This window comes from Argopecten irradians, chromosome 3, assembly GCF_041381155.1.
Source record: "Argopecten irradians isolate NY chromosome 3, Ai_NY, whole genome shotgun sequence".
Taxonomy (NCBI): Eukaryota; Metazoa; Mollusca; class Bivalvia; order Pectinida; family Pectinidae; genus Argopecten; species Argopecten irradians.
In genome coordinates this window covers 2,984,372-3,000,310 of record NC_091136.1, presented here as the reverse complement: position 1 = coordinate 3,000,310, position 15,939 = coordinate 2,984,372, and the positions used below count along the sequence as shown (strand labels likewise).

Here is a 15,939-nt window from a genome sequence, read left to right as displayed (position 1 = left end):
CTGATGCAACTCATGATCAGCTCCAGAGTAATTTTTATTGCTGCATGCAACTTTTCCAAGACAAATTCCTGTTAATATTAAAGGGACAATTCACTCAGGCTAATTCTTTTACATAACCAAGAAGCAAAATATGGCATAAATGTATTGTTCTACATTTCTTATGAAACATATAGCATAAAATATTGACAAGTTCCACGTCATTGTTTAGAATTTTAATTGATACCGTTATTACAAATCGTTGATCAATACGATTAAGCAGGTATAATATGTACGCTGTATCCATACCCAAGCCAAAGTCACGGATGTTTAACAAATGAACTGCATAACCACTGAGGAGGTGATAAAATGATTTTTTTAGACGAGCCAATTCACCTAATAAGGTAAACACACTATTGTCAGAGCGATTTGAGCAGTTCTAGACAAAAGTAGCATTACTCTACGAGCAAGGGACAGGGTGCGGCATACAAGAAGTTTGACCACAATGTGTAATGGCGGACAGCGAATGAGTTTGAACACTCCACACGCATTTCACCACCATGGGCTTTTCTGGCATATTACAGTAAAACCAACTGATCTAATTTCCATTAGAACTGGTTTTTTTCCGATATATGTACAAATTTTAATGTTCTTTTAGCCTGAATTGTCCCTTTAAGGTAAGGGGTCATGTAACAAAAATACTAAAATTTCAGGTACTATACATGTGCTACATTGTTTTTTAAGTTATGTTTGTTAATTTGCAATATTCCAAATGGCAAATTAAATGATGCAATGTACATGTTATGAAAAGGTAAAAAACCAACTGAGGTATGATCTGCTGTCAGAAAAAAAATGAAGAAATTTAACCCAATCTCTATTATATAAATCTAATACACATACATGTTTATGATAATTATAATAGCTAGGCCAAAACAGGCCTTGTTGTATCACACATGTAATTATAATGTATGTGTTTTATTATAATTAATGTCAGATGCTTTATTGTTGGTGTATATAATGAATCCCCGGTGCCGCGGTGGATATTAAGTCGCTAAATATATATGTTTGATCTGTACATGTGTCAGTGCACAGCAAATATGCAGTCGTATTGTGGTATCGTTTGTGTCGCAGAAGGAATAGAGCGGGATTGGACTGGGTCAAATAAATTGTCAGTAATGGTAGCTCAGCTGTAGACCATTCCGCTAGTGTTTGAAGGTCCCTTGTTCCGAATAATCCTAGTCACAAAACTTGGCTACCATCATATGTCTTCCAGGGCGAAGACTTTTGGAAAAGGAGGGAGGATCTTGAGTGTTGCATAATTTGACTGGGTCGATTATCAGTGACTAGCTAGCTAGAAGGTATAGCTCGATCTCTCTGTAAGTCATAGTTGAGAGAGCTTGAGGTACATACATATACCTTATAAAGTTATCATTATCATTTGACAGTGGAATTTGCAAATTAAGACTTTCATATATATATATATATATAGACAAGAGAGATAAAGATTACAAAATTGTTCATCAAGCTTTAACGTAATCATAATCTAATAAAATTTTTGGATTGGCATCCTAATTAACCTGACCAAGGATTAATTAAAAGTGAATCAGCTTTGTACAGAATATACTTTTGTACTATTCACATTTACCTATTTTAGGCTATTTATCACATAACTGGCCCGCCCAGCCATGTCATACGGTCATGTCATAAATATTGTAAGACATATGTGTTATAACACTAGTATATATGATGTCACATAGTTTTGATGTACGTATATGACAATAAATAATTATGACATTATACATAATCTATATATGACATCGCATGATTGTTTCAGTAGACTGAAACATCACATTCAATGTTATATAATTAATTTTTCTTTGTTTTCATACCAAATCTGGCTTTCTGATTCGCCAATATTTTTTCTGCATACCACTATGAAAAAAAAATCCGAGAATGGCGCGAAACCCCGACGTTAACGTGACTTCACAATAGAGACATTGACGTTGCGTATTGATTCGGAAAAAAGAATCCCTTGAAAAACCACTATAATGTTACATTTATACATACTTCATTTTATCAAATAGAGTATAAAATTAATTATAAGTATTGATGTCACTATACTATTTTTAAGTTGCCAATCCATATCTCTATGTATATATATATGTTTCTGTTTATAGAGATGAAATTAAAAGCTTTACTTATATTTCTATTGATAAAAGGTATGTGATAAACAGAATCTTACACTTGTGACTATGTGATATGAAATTTACCAAATTCGTTAAATAATTTGATATCCCCAGGCTAGGTCACTCGCCTAAAGGCTAAAGGCTCGTAACAATTCAAATTATTGAACTCGTTTGATAAATTTCATATAACATAGCCACTCGTGTAAGATCCTCTATATTACAAATACAGCAACATGTAAGATAGTATAAAATAAGTGAATATCGTCACAATTAACAAATTTTACATTTTACTTGGAAAACTATGACAACCACTGCTGTCAAATGATGAAGTTGCTGATGAGGAGAGAAGACTAATCCAAATTCAGCTCGACTCTTATTGACTCATTAGAGTTTATAAAATAAACACTTAAAAGATATAAACCATCACGACTATATTAGCGCCTCACACTTACTCTATTTGGCTGCAGGCAATGCTTTCGTCTGTTCTATTATTTGTTAGTCGACACAACTTTATCGTGTCGCCATTTTGACATTAGAGTAGGGATATCACGTGACTCCATGCAGACGATTTTTTTCAAAATGTAATTGTATGATAAATAACTGCAATATTTTAATGGTTGGGAGTGAATTTACTGTCTTTCAAAAGCAAATGTCATCCGTGTTAAACTAAACGTGAAAATATAATTCGAGTGAAACAACATTGTGTAGTTACCCTGTTACTAACAAACCAACTTCATGTTCCAACGCTCAATATATAAATATGATATATCCATAGTAATATTGTGAGTATATTGGTATCATATCATGATAATACATAATTAATATAATCATGAGCAGTCTTACAAAGAAAACAACTGCTTCTAAAATGTGTGAAATATAGACCCCATATTACGGACCATTAGAATCATGGTAAATAAATATGATAGCAGACGAGTGCTCGAAAATGGCGACAACCCGACAGCGTGAACAAACTCCGAAAAAGCCGTCTAAAGGAAAAGTGACGAAAGGTAAAACACAGACATTAGGTAAAATTAAAATAAGATGTTTCAAGGGACGTGAAAGACAATGCTGTAAAATATCCCCATATATACTGATCGCTGATTGGTCTGCGTCGGCTGCTACAACTATGAACATTTTCATACATTGTTGCGAATTTGTAACTTTGTTCGTTAATGGGGACATAACGCTTTATGTGAACATTGTATTTCATTGTAAAGATAGTTAATGTAGTAAGTTTTAGTGATTAGACAGAAATTGATGCTGACAGCTTCAGAAATATGCGTTTTAAAAGCAACTTGTAGCAGAAACCTGCATGGCAGACGCTACCAATATGGCGGCAAATACTCGGTAGTGTTGTCTGCTATTACAGCTCCTTACGACGACACTTTTACATCAATAGTAAACGTCCATATCGAAAATACGTATCTCTTAACTTATATTTAAATATCATAGATTATTGCTTCAACTTCATGTGAAATTTTAGTTGTACACGTATAAAAAATATTATATCAGAAATATTTCATTCATACATTTAAGACCGAAATAGTTTTGCTTCTAGATTAAAAAAAATCCACTTTTACTTTTAGATAGTTATATTAATTTCTGTTGTATTACTTGTAATATTCAATAATAAACAAAATATTCTTGTTTCTCGTGCATGGTAACACCCTTTAAAAATGAAGAGTCGGTAGCTATAGGTAGGGTTGTTTTTTTTAAATATTTTTTTTTCTTCATCCCAGTCTTGCAGTGAACTTTAGACTTTATTCAACCTTATATAAACCATGGACTTGATTCCCAGGAGACTATTGGTGTCTTAGATTTACAGAATTTGTACCAAAAATCTATATTTTGTGAAAAAACCAAACAAAATTTAGGTTGTTATTTGTTTGCTTCAGGACAAAACTGAAAAAAAATTTGAGTAGGCACTGATTTTATATTTTGTTTGCTTCAGAACAAAACTGATAAAAAGTTTATTTTTATTTATTTGTTTGGCCTCATCTGATTTATTTTATTGTGGCCCTGAATTTCAAGTTTTGGTACTGTCATTATTACATTACATTTGATAGTATTGTATTTTAGCCAAGGACGTATATGAGAAGGATAAGTCACACTGGGTTTTGGGGAAGTCCAAGGCAGGCACTTTTGTGCTTGTGCACTGACCGTGACATTGGGCGACGACTGATTTTCCTTTGATATCGGCCGGCGCAGCCTTTGATGTAGCTTGCGGGTGCGATGGTTTCACGTCTTACTTTCTGAAGCGGGGCCGTCATTTCAAGAGCTGTCAATTTTTTTTAATGAAAATTTAAGACATATCCTGTAAATATTCCGTCTTTAAAGCAAGTAATATACGTCGTGAAATTTAATAAACTTTACAATGGTGTTTCGTTTGACTCGATAAGACAAGTATTTGTTGAGAAAAACGGTTTTTATTCCCTCTTCATAGGTGTCTCGCGTGGTGTTTAGTAATGTAAAGAGCCAGTCACGAATCCTTCTCACTTATAAATCCTTGATTTTAGCATATCTTTTTCTTGAAAGCATTTCTCAATAAAGACAAATTTTTTTTTTTCTTTACCAACCTTCATACACCAACCTATTCAACACTAGTACTGTCAAGTAAACAGGTTTATTAAGGGGGAAAAAATCAAATTTGGGCACCTGGATTTTTTCCATGTTGCAAATAGATGCAAATCTGCTTGAGAATAATAATTTAAAAAAAAAAAAAACACCAACAAATATTTCTATGAATAAGGTAAAATTAAATGTTTTGATTAGACCAAAAATAAAATAGTTTGTTTGGAATTGGTCAACTGCAACTAGCTATAGACTCAAAAAATGTTTTATTTTATACAACTGAGATTTTTTTATTTGAAAACTTTGGAAATAATTAAGTTCCAGTTCTTAATTTGTCTGCTATAGCAACTTAGGGTACATTATCGACCCCTTAATGTGAATATCATAAATAACTCATCTTATGCCAATATATTTGTCAAACAATCTCCAAATTAAAAAAGATTAAGACATTCGGATCATTTTTTGGCTATTCCAGTATTGTGTGTTGTTAGCTACCACATATATTTGGGTGAGGCCAAATAAAAAAATATGTCTGTTTTAGGGTTACCCAATTGACCCTTATTTTTTACCCAAGACCCTGATTTTTTCCCCTCTTTTTTGCGAAAAAAAATTGAAAGTCACGATTTCGATTTCAGACTCCGGTTCTGGCCATTATTTTAGAGTTAAAGACACTAATGCCGAACTACCGACCTTATTTTTTTTTTGCGAATGTAACCCTAAACAGATGTATTAATTTTTTTTGGCCAGAATAATCAGATTCTTGCACATGAACACCTGACAAGTTTTTGGGAGCTTGATCAAGCTAACCGATCTAGTAGTAGTATCAGTGATCAGCTGGTGGGTGTTTAGACTCATTGCATACCATGCCACGTGGTGTAAAAAATTAGTGTAACATTCCTACCATTATACAGTACACAAAGAGTCTGTCATATAATATATTTTCTAGGTACCCATCACACTTTAAGAACCAGACAGTCCTCATTAAAGACAGATGAAGAAGAAGCCAGCGACCCTTCAGGATGCATGTCTTTGAATGTTCTCGCACAAGTGGCTTCGGCAACTCTACAGAAAGAACCAAAGAAAAAGAAGGTAATATATATATGGCATGAATATAGAAAATGTTGGCAACAGAATATGTCTATATTTTGTTGCGTTAAAATAAAATTTCCTGATTAGTTTCTAGGAGTGCCTGTTTTGCATCATTAAGATTTTCCTTTCCATATATATTTCATGTTTTAGCTGAGAAAGAGGAGTCTCCAGACTTTGGAGATGTTGGACTTGGATCAGATTCAAAGTTTGTCGGACAAAGCACTTCTTAGCTTCTTCTCAGAAATGAAATCCAATGAAATAACTCGTAACTTCACATACACTTGCTATCTGATGCCAAAGAAATGCCAGGAACAATACAAGAGTTTTGGGAATGAAACTCAGGCCAGGATGAGGATGAGAAGTCACCTACAGAAACACATTGAGAAACTGGTTGAAGAGTTTAATGGTATGATATGGTGGTATTGATAATTTGTTTTAATTAGTAGTTATTTAAAACATCAAGAAACCCTGTGAATTCTGTATATATTGAAACACTTGTGATGTTCAGTATAATAATGAAAATAAAAATATGCAGGGACAAAACATATAAAAGCTTTTATCAGGTTTAAATGAATTAAGGTCAATCATTGAAGTATCCAGTTATAAAAACATCATATAATATTCTGTTGACTAATAATTGATTATTTATTCTTATCTTTAGATCCCTCTGCAAAAGGAAAGCTTGTCTTTCAAGCAGAACCTATACATGTAAGGAACAAGAGAGTATCAGGTTAGTAATTATTGCTGAAGTCGCCACGTCTCTCATGTCTCACGTCATGTCTAGTTCTTTTCTCAAAACTGCGAGACAGATTGTTTTGAATTTGCACATGGTAATATAGCCTGTGGTATGTAAATGTGCAAAAGGAGTTTTCGAACAAGATTCAAGATACAAGGTAGTACAAATCTGGCTTTCAAATTTTCAGCCATTTTTCTTTCTCATTTCCACAATTTCCATCACATCAAAATATTTAAGGAGCAAACGCTGCCATATTGTTAACACTACAGTGGTTTGCCTGATAACAATATCTAGACCAGAACCTGATCAGCATTTAGTAGTACGGAAAGAGTTAAATGTATAGCTGTAGTAATCACATGTATCCTCATTCTTTATATTTTCTGTATTTTCAGTTCTTGCGAGCAAGAAAAAATCTGGAGTCAAGCGAACAAAATTTACAGCATTAAAACCAAGGGATGGAAACAACTCTGATTCTGAAGAACAAATTTCTAAGAAAACCATTCTTAGAGAAGCTCTTCTGGGTAAAGAAAAATCATTTGACTTGGAGTGCGAGGAAATGGCTGAGTTCTCAGATGATGATGAATACGAAAACATAATCTCCACTCCAAGTAAAAGAGGCAGACTTTCCCAAAAACAAGCAAATATCCAACAACCCAAATCTGCAGCCCATCAAGGTTTGAGGGGGAAATCTTACGGTAAAAAATCAGAGGAGGAAGAATCTGAATTAACTGAACAAGATGAAACTGAACGAAGGATGGAGGAGAACGAACAGTTTATAATTGATCTGCTTAGCCGTAATCAGCCACACCATGACCACTGCTACACAACTATATTTGGTAAAAAGAGAGGAATTGATGACATTGTACTTCATGACGCTTCTGATGAGGAGACAGAAGAGGATAATGATGATCACCTTCGTGCGTATAAGAAAAGGATCATCTGTCCTGAGAAAGGTGTAGAGCCTATACTTTGTCTGGGTAATGTGTCAGTCATGGACGAGTTAACAGGAACAGGCACTGACGAAGCCTCAAAAACAATCATTGTGTGTTCCGAGGAAATCATAGACGACCTTCTGCCCGATGACTATGAAGGACACAACGGACAAAGTCAGTACAGTTTCGCCACTTGTATTTATAGTTAAACAGGGTTAGATTGATCCCCTTGGGATCCTCTTAGTTCATTACATCTTGAGTTACCTTGAAAGGGAGTTTAAACAAGTTTTATTGTTGATAAACATAATTACATTCATTTAAACACAAGAAGGTAGATTCTGTATTGACCATTGGATTAGACAACAGGCAAGGCATATACTTGTCCTTATCTAGCTATAGTCACTTAACGAAAATAATATCTTTACATATGTCACTATTGTAATTACAATGTCATAATGTATGTAATAATAACTAAACCAATATCTGGTTTTAATGACCATAATTAGTTAAATTTAATAGCTAGTAATGAATGATAAATTTCTATTTTTGGTATTGTAGGTTTTCCCAAGAATCTATAATGTGAATGGGAAAACCGTCAGCCTTTCTTTACATAATGTGATCAATCTTTACATTTAAGGGCCTTACCCACCTATGCCAAAATCTGCACTTGCTAAGCGAGGTCGTATAGCTGTTCCGGAGGAGTGTGATCCTATCAGCGAGGAAGAGGAACCTCTCATGTTAAACCCAAAGAGGAGGAAGAAAGCCATCGTCCCTAGCCATCATGTGGAAAGGGAGGTCAATGTGGAATGGGAAAGGGTAAATACCATATGCTATAAATTTTGAAAATTTAGTGTTTTTTATAACTGGTTATGTTACAGTAAATGTTGTCATGATAATTAAGCTGAAGGTTATCAGATGACCTCTTGTTAAGCAACAAAATATTAACTATTGAAATACCTAAAGAGTATGACCATCTTTTTGAGTTAATTCTAAAAGACTCCAATTGAAGAAAGAAAAATAAACTTGCTGGACGAGAAATTAACCTTTGCTCCAGAAATTTCATAATCAAAAACATGAACTGGTCAAGAAAAAAATTTATTGCAGCGATACTGATCACCTGAAATATTCAAATGAACTTTTTCTACAGAAATTAGCTTTGAAATGCATTCGAGAGCTGAAGTTGAAGAAAAAAGAAGACCGATCCCCTCTTCACTGTAGAATTTGTAAGGACAAGAAGTTCACAGCTAGTGCTACTCTCATGTACCACTACAGAAGTCATGCAGGTAAGCTCCATCTTTCTGTAATATTCAGTAGGACTTATCTCCCATCCAATGTGTGGCCAGCACTAGAAAGGTAGTTTCACATAGTTATGTTTCTCTAGTGATATTTTATTATATAATATCCTCTTTATCTTATTATGAATATCAGATCTACAAACTTGTTTATTATAACCAAACAATTTGTGCTTTTCGCTATGGTGCTTTGTTGCTCATAATTAAATAAGAAATTGGTCATGACTGACTAGAAGTTAAAGATAAAATAATTTATTTTGCCTTTGGTGCATGCACAATCAATACTTCATTCCATATAGAATATAGTGCCACAGATTTTTTCCGGGATGTAATTAATAATTTTTCATATTTTTAACTTGAAGTAGAATTAGAAGCTCAAACTTCTAAATGGTGGTAATGGTGTAAAGTAAGTAAGTTCAGTAACTGAAGAAAAATATTACATCGTCGATAGTGAAAAAATACCATTTGTCAGCGATGGAGCATCTTTAAGGTTTTAACTTTAGTAATATTGTTATCAAGCTGAATGTGGCCAGGATTTATCATGTATGATGCATGTTACAGGAATCAAGCCGTTTGTGTGCCTTATATGTAATACCACGTTCACCCGCCAACAAGCCGTTTGTGTGCCTTATATGTAATACCACGTTCACCCGCCAACACAGCCTTAACTACCACATGTTGATCCATAACAACCAGAGCCGATTCACCTGTAAGGACTGTGGCAGGAAGTTCAGACATCCCAGTCACTTCAAGGTTTGTCTCTGTCAAAAATCAGGCATCCCAGTCACTTCAAGGTTTGTCTTGTCATCTGTCAAAAAAATCAGACATCCCAGTCACTTCAAGGTTTGTCTTGTATCTGTCAAAAATCAGACATGTCACTTCAAAAAATCAGACATCCCAGTCACTTCAAGGTTTGTCTTGTTATCTGTCAAAAATCAGGCATCCCAGTCACTTCAAGGTTTGTCTTGTCATCTGTCAAAAATCAGGCATCCCAGTCACTTCAAGGTTTGTCTTGTCATCTGTCAAAAATCAGACATCCCAGTCACTTCAAGGTTTGTCTTGTCATCTGTCAAAAATCAGACATCCCAGTCACTTCAAGGTTTATCTTGTTATCTGTCAAAAATCACCAACTCTTGTGAACCAAATCATTTATCAAATTGTAAATGTATTCAAATAACTACGATTTGCAAAAGATATGGAGTGTCATTAGTCATACGATAACTGACTGAGTTCAGGTTTTACTGACAATAGAAAAGGGGATCAGAATATTACTCTGCCAGGTATATGCTTGCTGGAAAAGACCAGCTGCTTTCTTTGTAACAGGATTTAGTGACATCCAATAAGTAGACAACCCCTGGCTAGCTAATCGATATCTATATTAAGTGGATGGACTATAGTAATTAGTATGTCGATATACCTCATTATATTTAAGTTAATGAAAGGTGAATATAATTTGATTTTAATACAGATATGCTTTACTTTCAGGAACACTTACGGCGACATACTGGAGAGACACCATTTGTTTGTACAGATTGTCCTCAGAAATTCAAAACAAGGAACACCTACAAAAGACATTTGAAGACAAGACACGGAAAACTATTGACCGCAGCAGGTATTCATGTTCTTAGTATAGAGGAGTTTGCAAAAATACGGACTAAACCTTATAGAAGGAATGCATCTGAGAAAAGGTCAAAAATTTTGTGTCGTAATCTTGACGCTCGTGTAAAATCTGAGCCTGTAGACACTGGTGTTCTACAACAGGACCGGACAGAGGAGGAGGAGGACGACGAGGACAGCGATGACAGCCCAGCAGACGAGGAGAATACTAGTCTCCAAAAACAACCTTACTATGTTCCTTTCACAGGTATAGCTGTCAAAACGTGAATGTCGACTAACAAATGGTTTCTTGTTAATTTGTAAACATATGCAAGTTTATTGTCTTATGTTCTGAACAATTTAATGCAGTTGCAATAATCATCATTTGATTGGCATCAGACTTTGCATTTTGTATATTGTCATTGAGAGATACATTTCATATGAGAATGTAATAAGCTCAGCTGCCTGAAGGCAAGGGGCCTTATGCTGTAGTGCAGCGTCTGTTGTCCATCAACAGTAAACTTGTCATTTGAATGACATCATTCTAAACTAATAATTGCTGGTAACATGCTGACATAAAGGGCTGCCATGTACTGGTAACTGACTTTGACCTTGCCAAAAGTTCACTGGGGTCAGATAGACTTCAGTCATATAATGACTCCTGTGATTCTCGATAGTGAATTTAAAAAGGCTGGAATTGTTGATTAATATTCAAAAGGCTTAAGAATCTTTAACTAAATGTGGCCATATTGCAAGTACTAGGATAATGAGGTGAGAGATTCAGGCCCATTGTTATGTTTGAAAATGTGTATTTTTACAGACCTGACTCTATGTGCTAGTTTTGTAGTAGTACTGTAACAATTTACTTTTATCTTGCAATAGCGAACACTTTCAATTTGGATTATGTTAATAATATTGAAGCATGCTTGCCCTTCACATGACATGTTTTGGAAATATATGCCAAGAATCATTATCCATATACAAATACCACAATCCACATTTGACAAAGGTCCAACAGAAGATTTCAGAACTGCTTAGCTATTTTCAGTACATGTTCTGAAATAACGATGGACATTGTGATGGCTGGTTGATTAAAATCTCTACGTCCTTTGAAACATTATTAAAGTCTAGTATGTTTGCTATATATTTTCACCTAAACTTGAAGCTTATATCAAGTAAAACATGCCATGGAATACAATTTTTAGTGGTCTAGGAATATGCTAATTATCTTTCAATGTAGTTTTACATAGAAAGATAAGAAAAAGCCCATTTTTTCCTCCTTTCTTTGATACTATAACAAATGAAATGGTGTGATAAGATAAGACTGGATTTAATTTTTCTTCAGTTGAATATTTTTTTGTGGTACAGTATTTAATGCGCCTAATATTCCCTCAAACGCGTTTTAGATTCGTTTGCGTTTCTTTCGTTTAGTTTCGTTTGCGTTTTGTTTAGTCGAGCGTTTTTCGTTTGCGTTTCGCGTTTTCGTTTGTTTGCATTTTGATTCGATTTCGTTTGCGTTGTGATTCGTGTTGGCTTTCGTTCGTTTGCGTTTGCGTGCGTTTGCGTTCCAATTCGTTTACCGGATGTTATTCATTGATATTTCATTAGGAATGGTTGACTGCGCATGTGTTGGCTAATCTAAAAGTGGAGTAGGTGTAGGCCGATAAATTTACGTGTTCTGGACAATGTAGTAAACATACACAAATAAATTTAAAAAAATCCTTTTGTATCTAGACATTAATTACATTTGATACATGTAACCTACACACATTGTTTGATAGTAAGGATCATTTGTATACCTTTCTGCAAGGTCTTATATAGTACTAGCTATACACGTGTATGTGCTACAGGGGGACAGGTATAATATACACTTGTAACACCCGCGGGGCTCGATAAAGTGGACTGAAGGATTACAGACAGGTGTGAACTCACGCCACAGGACGCCGTACTGCTGGTCATAATATATACATGTATATAACTCACTGGTGCATATTATAAAAAAAATATATCCGACTCATCACTGTTAGCATTGGATCACATTATTTTCTAGTGATACACACTATTCTAATAATAAAATAACACAATTAATAATATCTCAACCATAAAACAAATACTTTTTTACATATTTTATGTGAAATTAAGAACATACCGATATCAATAGATATCAAATCATCACTATAATAACAAGTTCTTCTGAAGTGTTTTCTTTTCTGAAACACATAATTTCTATAAAACAGTACTAGTATGTGTGACAAATTCAGAGCAGACTTATAGATTTTAGCATTGATTGAAGACTATTTGTACACATGCATGTTTTATAATTATTTTTAAAATCTCGCTTTATAAGTTAAAAAAATGTATTAATGCTTGGATATATATACGTAATCACATACTTATTGGATTTATAACAATTGCATATTTTCTAAGACAAGATATATTTTTCATAATGATAAATCGTACTAAATCAAAATTGTGAACGTAAAATAGACATCGCTTTCAAAATCCGGATCACTAAGCTACCGGAGTCCCGATCGACATTTATGATTGCATTCTGGTCTTCCGGTCACGCCTTCACTTCGTTTACGTTTTTCGTTTGCGCTTTTCGTTTTGCGTTTAGCGCTTGAAGAAACGCGTTTATCGTTTTACACTATTCGTTTTTCGTTTGGGTCCGTTTAACATTTCGTTTGCGTTTTGCGTTTCGCGCTCGTTTCGAGGGAATGTTAGACGCATTAAGTACTGTATGATGTACTTACTGGAATGAAATACATTGCATCTTTAAAAAAAAAATATTGCATTTCTTTTAAAAAATCATATCTGTTTTTCCTTGTACAGAGGAAATTTATGGATTATTTTCATACAACTAGACAAATAATAAGCCTGTGTTATGAAATGTTACCTAGGCTTTCAGTCTGATCTAACAGTTATTTCTCAGCTCTTGACGGTCTGAGAAGAAACTCGGATGGATTAGAGAGAAGACATTAAAAAACTAAGTGGACACTTTTTAGGGTCAAATTTATACCTTTTACTAAATCATGTAAGTCAAAATTCAGTTTAATAGATATAACTCATATTTTTGGTCTACATTTGATAAAAGCTTTTAATTCATGGTAAGCGCCTAATGATAATTGACTGTGGGGGAGCACTTATTATGACAATATAGGTTTAATTGGGTATATATCAAAATGAGGGCCAAGGCTTGTCTACATAAACACTGGCCTTAATTTCTAACGAGTTCGTTTATGTGTATGGTAATTTGTTTTACTTTTGATTTAGTTTCGTTTGCCTTTTCCTTTAGAAAAGAAATAATGAACCTGTATTCAGAACATAACTTGGCATTACAAACCAGGTGAACAGTACAGGCCCTCTGGGCCGCTTGTTTAGTATGATTGATGGAGATATGTGGTTGTAGTTTAAATCTGGAATTATCTTCATTCTACACTGTGATTTTGATTTATGTTATAATATGAAGTCTTTATATACCCATGCTGGCATGAAATAACTAAGCAGTATTCTAAATGATAAGATTTTTATTACCCGAGATATCTTTTTAAAGATATTATTCGTGTTGTAAAACATTTCGGTATGTATAATGCACCACAAGCCCACAAGAAAATTGTGTTTATCCTACAAACGTGAATGAGGATGCAGCTGACATTTTTTTTCTCAATAAATTTAAAGGAAACAGGGTAACGACGATTTGGCACGTGCATGATAGAATGGTATAAAATCCCTGTGATTTTTTTGTTAATGCTTGTTATTTGTTTAAATCACTTCTTATCATGTGTTTGCCAAGTGCTATAGATCGATTGCTGTTTTAAATTAAGTACATACATGTAAATCTTGCAAACAGATCTAGAATGTCTTGATAGATTTATTGCTTTGGTACGATCTTAAAATACCAAATTAGCCGCCCCAAAAGTTTGGGAGACAATCTTTGTGGGATAATGGCCCCTAAAGTGACTGAAAGTATTATTTTTGGTCATTTATATAATGTCTCAACGCTGCTTACGATCGAATCTACCTCTGAAGAGGAGTACACAGATCATAACACTTGGTTAGTAGCAAGGTGGACTTCTGAAGAACAACATACTGTTAGAGTTATGGCTCCTTGATGAACAAAAATAAGCCATGATTACAAATTATTTGAGAATCTCAAAGCAATTTGATATTTGATAGTGATGAAAATGGATATACATGTATGTTGAAACCAAAGTTTTGGAAAAATGAAAGTGCTGTTTTTGTTGCAGTCAAAAACAAAAGGAATGTGCGTAATGACCACTTTGAAAAGCACACAATTATGAATTCCTATCCTGAAATAATCTGATGCTCTTGCATGTGAACATATAACCTGGTGTTAAATTGGGCCTACTGGTAGGTCCTAAACAAAATGTTATTGTTACATTGTGTGTAGGTCGTACTTTTTGTTATTGTTATACTAGTTGTATATATAATGGACCAGTAATTTTAGAAATCTCATTTACAAACCTTGATATGGTAAGGTCTGCTGAATCTGTTACACATTTGTATATATACATCACTTGGATTTATATAAAAGTTATATTGAATAAATTATCATTAAATAATATAATGGGTGTTTCGTGGCTTTATTGACAATTTAGTTATTTCTGTCCATGTCTATTCTTGATCTAATATGCATTCTTTATTCTTGAATTTTTTGCTTAAGAATCAATGTTGTTATTTTTTTTTCAGTTTCGGATGGAGCTTAAACAGTTTTATGCAAACTGTTAAACAATTTAACTTCATGGTCACAAAATATCAGTTTCGGTTTCGGATAAACTATGTGGTCACTCAATTTCAAGTTTTCATCATCATGGGATTGAGCTGGAATGGTCCTGACCAAGTGATGTTTTTATCAGTTTAACGTCCTAATTCCATGATGGTAACCACAACCATCATAAAAACTATATTTAAACTTACTTAGTTACACGTATACGATAAGTAAAGACGTAAATAAAGGACAGCTACTCCGGATGAAATCCTAGAAGGTTTCCACAACCGCCATCTTAACAAACTCCAAACTACTCCCACCAATGCCACAAAGCGGAAACTTTTGTATGATACTGATATGATCTTAATTACAATGAAGTTTTGTAATTCATTCACTTTGATCCTAAACCGCAACATTGAAAATGACTTTTCTTCAGTTTTGCATTTGAGATTCAGCTCAAATTTATTTTGGTTGACAGAGTGAGATGTAACTCTAAGTTGTTCTTCATATTGTCATAAAATGTGTTGATGGGAATCCATATTATTTCCAGCATCATCCTGCTTCGTATTAATGAGTTTGCATTGACAGATGACCATATTTACAGAGATGAAGCCTGCATAGTATTGAAGAGATAACGAAAGTCTCTTCCCTTGTTAAAAGTTCCCGATATTGAGTTATTCGAATACATCGTATAGTCTCGCCATCCTGATGTCCTTCTATATATCCACACTATTCTGTTGCAATGTCTACACGCTCCCATTGCATTTCCTTTTAAGAATGGGGATGTGGTACAGTAATTAACGTTTATGCAAATCAATATTTATACCACAGA

General features: G+C 34.1%; 2 protein-coding genes across 5 annotated transcripts in view; one reads left to right on the top strand and one right to left on the bottom strand.

Annotated features, from left to right (window-relative positions):
• Positions 1-2,705, bottom strand: part of LOC138317310 (EH domain-binding protein 1-like) — a 40,570-nt gene extending 37,865 nt beyond the window's left edge. For all 4 annotated transcript variants that reach the window (XM_069258877.1, XM_069258879.1, XM_069258880.1 and 1 more), the window contains exon 1: positions 2,615-2,705. The gene's annotated coding sequence lies outside the window, so the exon portion shown is untranslated. The remainder of the gene's footprint in view (positions 1-2,614) is intronic.
• Positions 2,706-3,081: 376 nt separating this feature from the next.
• Positions 3,082-14,957, top strand: LOC138317309 (uncharacterized). The gene is made up of 9 exons (XM_069258876.1): positions 3,082-3,169; positions 5,680-5,822; positions 5,973-6,228; positions 6,484-6,552; positions 6,951-7,664; positions 8,128-8,306; positions 8,638-8,790; positions 9,398-9,535; positions 10,268-14,957. Exons 1-9 carry the CDS (start codon positions 3,082-3,084, stop codon positions 10,664-10,666), a joined length of 2,139 nt encoding a protein of 712 aa, XP_069114977.1. The 3' UTR covers positions 10,667-14,957.
• The last annotated feature ends 982 nt before the right edge of the window (positions 14,958-15,939 follow it).

Excerpts from the sequence above, each read along its gene's own strand:
- LOC138317309 (XM_069258876.1), top strand. The coding sequence starts at position 3,082 with ATGATAGCAGACGAGTGCTCGAAAATGGCGACAACCCGACAGCGTGAA. Across the intron at positions 6,553-6,950 it reads AAGGAACAAGAGAGTATCAG|TTCTTGCGAGCAAGAAAAAA; the intron begins GTTAGTAATTAT and ends CTGTATTTTCAG. Across the intron at positions 8,307-8,637 it reads TCAATGTGGAATGGGAAAGG|AAATTAGCTTTGAAATGCAT; the intron begins GTAAATACCATA and ends CTTTTTCTACAG.